The following is a 5,922-nucleotide window of genomic DNA, read 5'->3' as shown; positions in this document are numbered from 1 at the left end:
TCGTCGTTGACTTTTCAGCTCCTTTCTGAAACAGAAACACTATGGCAATGTTTATGGGCGTCACAAGGAGTGCACTTTCAATTCCAGTCACCACTTGTCTCCACGACATTTTCAGCGGTCCGACTTGGATAGGCTGTTCATATTTGCCCTCTACCTTATAGAACATCGCGTTAGCAAACATGGATGTCAAAAGTACTGAAAGGCAGCAGGAAAGCCGCTGCGCTCTTGTAAAGCGGCTTTTTCTTAGCTTGGCTGCCACTGAAATCCAAATGTGCCACTCCGCGAGGCCTCTTCGTCAACGTCTTGCAACTTCATCGCCAAAATCCAGATGATTTGAGGTCTTGTCGATTATTCGCTCGATGCGCCCGTCTCCGCGCTCAAGAGCAAACCACTGATTGGCCATGAATTTCCACGACTGCTTGGATTGTACGTCCCGAATGACAATTTCCTCTAGGTACCACGAGGGATTATCTCCAAAATTATCATGTCCAATCTGTAATTCTTGAATCGAACCAAGGGATTTGTTAACATAAAGTACAAAAACATCTGAATTACCTCGAGAGAATAACGTTTGAACTGCACCAGGCTCTTCTTGGCTAAGCTGAAGAATACCACTCTTTCCTTCAGAACCGTAGATCTCCAAAGCAACATGAGCAGTCGTGCTGGAGTTTTTCCAAGCCCCTGTGGTAATCACTATAACGTATTCATAGGTGCTGCTTGAAGATGATGGAAGTTGGATCGGTAATTCCCTCTAGAAAAACATGATAAACCATGAGTTCTCAACACAGCTAACTAATTTGTATTCTTAATTTGCCTTTTTGTCCCATTCCAAAAAGAGAAAAAAAAACCCGTAAACTTTGTAAACAGTTTAATTTAATTGGCTGTCACTTCACTTTTAAACATCATTTTTTTTCAAGGATATGCTCAACGCAGTCTCAAGTTAAAATTTCAATCTCAAAAAACCTTGAAAACTAATTATGTTGTCAACATTAAAACCTTTTTTATTTAAACCGTTTAACTCCCAGAGATTATCAACATGTAACTTCTCCCAAAAATGTCCGCACATTATCCAGGTACAAGGTTATGAGAATATTCAAATTTATAAGGGAGAAGTTGTTATCTTGATCTATTAGCAGCTTTTCATGACTTTTTTACAAAAAAAAAGAAAGAAGATGTATGGCAACCGGAGCGGAGAATTGACGACCAGATCATGAAAGTGAAAGGGTTATACTGGAGAGCATGCTCTGTTAAAACAATGGTCCTAAGCAAAATCTACTTCGACACTTACATTTTTCGCGTCTTCCTTGTCGAATTTCCTTACGACAACAAGCACAGTCATATAACACAATAAAACCACCGCAATAGCCACGATTACTGCAATATTTCCAGTTTCTGATAACTGCTGAAACTCGACTAGAACCGTGTCGAAGTCAATAGGATTCGGTTCGACTAAGAGACTTCCCCCAAATGATGTCAAATGGCTACAGCTACAGTTTAAAAATCCATTTAATTCTGCTAAAACCTGAAATTATAAAATACAAGGAAGATGATAACAACAAAAATTACCATTTTGGCTGTCAACACTGATCACACTGTATTTTTTCTGTTTAAAGGCGCTGCTAGGCCCTGGCTGGTTATCAAATCGATTCGACTTTTGTCTAGTCAAAGATTATCCTGAATTCAATGATAAGCTTAATGAGTTAAGACTACCACAAGACGACAGTGCTTTTGCAAACAATACTCGGGAAAGCTCAAATCATCTGAACTTTGTCGAATACAATGTCAAATTATATAAAAAAAAGATTTTCCTGAAAATCTTCCCTTAACTTTTCACTTACCCGACAGCCAGATGATATCCACTTGTCAAAATTTTCTGACCAGTAAACACAACTAGCTAAGGCCACTTTTAGAGTGAAGTTCTGGTCTGTTTTGGAATCATAGACTGGTATCACAGAGACCTTTTCAGTCTGGGGTGGGGTGGGTGGTGGATCTTTGACTTCGACGCAGGAGCGCTTCCTTCGCCTTCCACCAAGACAAGATCTTTTCTCCCTTTTATGAGATAAGTTCACTGTGGCATTGTAATTTTTTAAGCCGAGAAAGTACTTCCCGGGACGCTCAGCCAGAACTTGTATCGGTGCATGTGGATTCAAGGAGCAAACTGTTTGACCTTCACTTTTGTTATGAGCACTTATCATCCAAACACACTTTTTGTCGTAAGAGATAGTAACATTGAAGTCGTAGTTTTGAGATGTCGGTCGCTGACTAAAACGCACATAGACAAACAGATGTACGGTTGGATCTTGAGGTTTGATTTCCAGCATCAGCAGCGTGTTTTCATACTTGACGTTTATCTCGTGGAAACGTAGATCATCGTTCTTTGTGAAATACCATGACTTTTCTGAAGTAGAGATTTTCTGAAGTTTTAAAGGCGTGACGATAACAATGCCTTCCGTAAGATTTGATACTTTAATAAGCTCGCTGTCGTTGTTTTTCAAGAGCAGGGTTACAACATCAGAGCCAACTCGCTCCTTTGTGGCGTCCCAAGTGTAAGGATTGAAAGAAAATGAGAGCATCTAAAAGAAGAATAATTAAGAATTTTGCTTGTTCGTTTTTGTGGACTGCTATAATTGAACACGTAAACATAGTAATCCTTCTTACTATTAATCATAAGTTATCATAAGTTGAGATCAAAATAAAACTGAAAATATATTTGAAAAACAACGAAAAATAAATAACATTCATGTGGTCTCTTCGGTCACATGACTCGATTCTTTTTTGCTGCCCAAGTGCCAGAGTTGAACACGTCAAAAGCAAAACAAGAAATATGATTGCTGGAGGTAATAAGCAACCTTTAAGTGCTATTTTAGCTTGACTGGTGTCGGTATCTGCAAAAAAAAAAAAAAAACTTGGATTGAAATTTGCCTTAAGGGCAGGAATACTTACCTGAACATTTACAAAACTTGTTTTGTTTACTCCAGAGAGTAACAATTGGCTTTTAGACGGTAAGATAAACCGGCCTTTTCCTGCTTTTATTTTCAGTCCTGAAAGTCTATGAAGGCTGTATCTTCCGAGTGTCATGGATAGTTGTCCTGCCGTGAATGATATCGTTCTTTCATCAGGTACTGTCAAGGCCAACACTGAGTCTGCAACTTTCTCGAGGGTCTTCATTGAAATCTTTACCAGTAGTTTACCCTGTAGAAATTTCATAAATAACCATATAATGTAAGCAAACTATGGATTTTCGGAAGCTTAAAACAAACATACATACAAACAAACCTTAAAAGGTCCCAAATATGAATGAAGAAGGGAGTAACGGTTAAGTTTACAACAATCATCAATGGACCATTTGCCAATGAATATAGACTAATGTACATTACAGTACCAGTTGTTGAAAACTTGATTTGAAGTTTTCTGATGCAATCACTGCTGCTGCCTTCAACACGCTATTAAGACATGAAGCCAAGTTTTCTGCTGATTGCTTTGTCAGTGGTATGTCTGCTACGTCTTCTTTCTGGGCAAGAGACCATAGTCGTGACGTCATTGAACTGATAACAGACAAGGAGAAATTCTGTGGAGTGCAAATGAATTTAGATGAAGCTAAAAATGCTTGCCTTGAGATTTCTTTCCCATGACCTAGAGATAATTTGTGGCGAATTAGTTAAAGTATGTACAAAACTACAGGTTGGTTCATTTGATAACGCAAAAGTTGCTTGTTTTTATGCTTGTTCATTTCCGTTTTCTTCGTCTTTGCTGTTGTTGTTATTGCTGTTTTTCTTGAGCTTTTCTGGTCAAATAGTTTCACGGTATGAAAACTTGACGTAACCACCAACGCTATTCGAGCCCCAAATAATATTACGTAATTAACCTACCAAAAACTGCTGGGGCACTTTCTCCAGAACCTGAAGAGCAGAGCCGATAACTGATGATTTTTGAAGCAGGTCGAAGACAGTTTTCGCTTCCAAGGGCGAAATTTTATTAAGGATGTCGTTCATCACCTTAAACAACGATAAAGATATTACCTTAAAGTTATTTAAACCGGTAAAGAAATAAGCAACCAGACTGTATCCCCCATGTGAGGCTCGTTTCAAAGATATAGATCTAAAGACATATTTAGACTCAACGTATCAGGTTTCCCTACGACATTGCCAGTTAAAACCCATCAAATGATTTGCAAGGGCATGATTGATCTAAATGCATCAAATCACCGAAAACGTCTAAGCAAAAAAAAAAGGAATATTTGGTGATTTCTGCCCATGAAATGTATTTTCAAACCTCAATTTCAAGTTGATTTTTTGTTATTGTTATTATTTTCTTCATATAAATGTCATCTCATTTTTTTGCACGTTTGGCCCTTGGTAAACTCTTTGCTTTTCGGATACTATCAGAATGAACTAGTTTTGTTTCACTTTTTAAGTAACGAATTGGGTTTGAAAATTACCTTGTATTTCTCCTGCAAATCCATTGAGGTTTCATGTGAAACTGATAGAAGTAAAACGTTTGCTAGTAGCGCCGCTTCTCTCAGGTTTTTTATCTTAATGAATTTCTCACGAAGGTTTGCGATAAAATCGGGTGCTACATTCTGAGATGGCTTGATCTGCAAAAGTCAAAAGTAGTTATCTATAACTATAATTAATCTATTACTAATAGGGACTAAAAGAAATCAAATATTCTCACATCCTTTCACGCTAAACATTAAACTAATGGTTAGCGACCTACCTGAACTTTCAAAGAGACTGGGGAGGCAGAAATTCCAAAATTGTCGGTCACTGTAGCGTTAACTTTGACAGTAAAATTATCTGTACTAGTCCCAGGTGGTATCCAAGAGGTAGTTATGTTGTTGTTAACGCCACGATATAACACATTGTACAAACCATTCTCTAGCCTGTATTGAAACTGGTAGGACAGAGGAGTGTTGTCACTTTCCCAGTTGCTACAGCTCAGACTGAAATTAGTCTCCAGTGAGATGCCGCTTGGCGGAGTGATGGAGCAGTCCCCCCCTCTAGGGGGTATTGCTGTAGGGGTTATTGCTGTAGAGAAATCGTAAGTATTACTATCAGTCCCAATCCTTACACCTAATAGACCATTAACAGAGTCAGGGGAAAAATTCATGCGCCATATAGCTGCACAATCTCTTGCAATTACCGGTACAGAAAAGTTCTAAATAGACCTGTGATATCTAACACCAAGAGTTCCAGATATATTGAAAGAAAATGAAATTTAGTCGAAAAATTAGAATGCAGCGTGAGCTGGAAAAGCAAGATTATAAAAAAAGGAGTAAACCCATACAGGTTACTTTAATGAGAAATCTAAGCAAAATATTCGCCGCATTTAACCCTTAAACTCCCAGAAGTGATTAACATGTAACATCTCCCTGTGACATCCAACTAACCGAGAAATGTGTGGCAGCTAGAGGGGAAAATTAACAATTAGATCTTGGAAGTTAAAGGGTTAACAGTTTTTTCAACGTCTATATGTCCTCGTACACATGCATTAACGGCTTTAATGTTGACAAAACTCGTACTTATGCAGATTTCCTATAAACCTGTGGTATAAGCCTCATGTGATGACTTCAAAACTTTGATGCTCACTTAAAGGAGAATGAAGAATAAATTCCATATTTCTACTTATTCAGTTTAGGTTATTTAAATCAAATTGACTCAAACGTTCTTGCGACAACACGATCAAGACTCATGTACAACTACCGGTAATTTATGTTAGCCTACCTGGAACGATAACCTTCAAATACAGTTTACGCATTAATCCTTAAAACCCTTCTAACAATGACTCACATTTAATTTCTCCCCACAGTACCACCCCTGAGTCACACATTAAGCCCATGAGAATAAAAGCGATGATCACCAAGTAAAGAAGCTTTTGATTGTTCTACTTGATTCAGCAACTTGGGAAACGTGTAGAGAACAG

At 38.1% G+C, this 5,922-nt stretch overlaps 2 protein-coding genes across 2 annotated transcripts in view; both read right to left on the bottom strand.

The window, feature by feature from the left end:
• LOC149051833 (polycystin-2-like) overlaps nucleotides 1–181 on the bottom strand; it is a 6,797-nt gene extending 6,616 nt beyond the window's left edge. The window contains exon 1 of the mRNA XM_089187574.1: nucleotides 1–181. This exon is cut by the window's left edge and continues 506 nt beyond it. Coding sequence (XP_089043700.1) covers nucleotides 1–181 — 181 coding nt within the window.
• Nucleotides 182–295: 114 nt separating this feature from the next.
• On the bottom strand, nucleotides 296–5,109 carry LOC113672278 (polycystin-1-related protein). Its single transcript, XM_089214894.1, has 8 exons — nucleotides 4,717–5,109; nucleotides 4,439–4,594; nucleotides 3,870–3,995; nucleotides 3,383–3,568; nucleotides 2,944–3,192; nucleotides 1,839–2,573; nucleotides 1,289–1,522; nucleotides 296–751 (listed from the first exon to the last, which is right to left on the bottom strand). The coding sequence occupies exons 1-8, from the start codon at nucleotides 5,107–5,109 to the stop codon at nucleotides 296–298; spliced, it is 2,535 nt and encodes an 844-aa protein (XP_089071020.1).
• Between the last annotated feature and the right edge of the window lie 813 nt (nucleotides 5,110–5,922).

The sequence above is a fragment of the Pocillopora damicornis genome, chromosome 1 (genome assembly GCF_964200805.1).
Source record: "Pocillopora damicornis chromosome 1, jaPocDami1.2, whole genome shotgun sequence".
In the NCBI taxonomy this organism is placed as follows: Eukaryota; Metazoa; Cnidaria; class Anthozoa; order Scleractinia; family Pocilloporidae; genus Pocillopora; species Pocillopora damicornis.
This window is presented reverse-complemented; position numbering and strand designations above follow the sequence as displayed.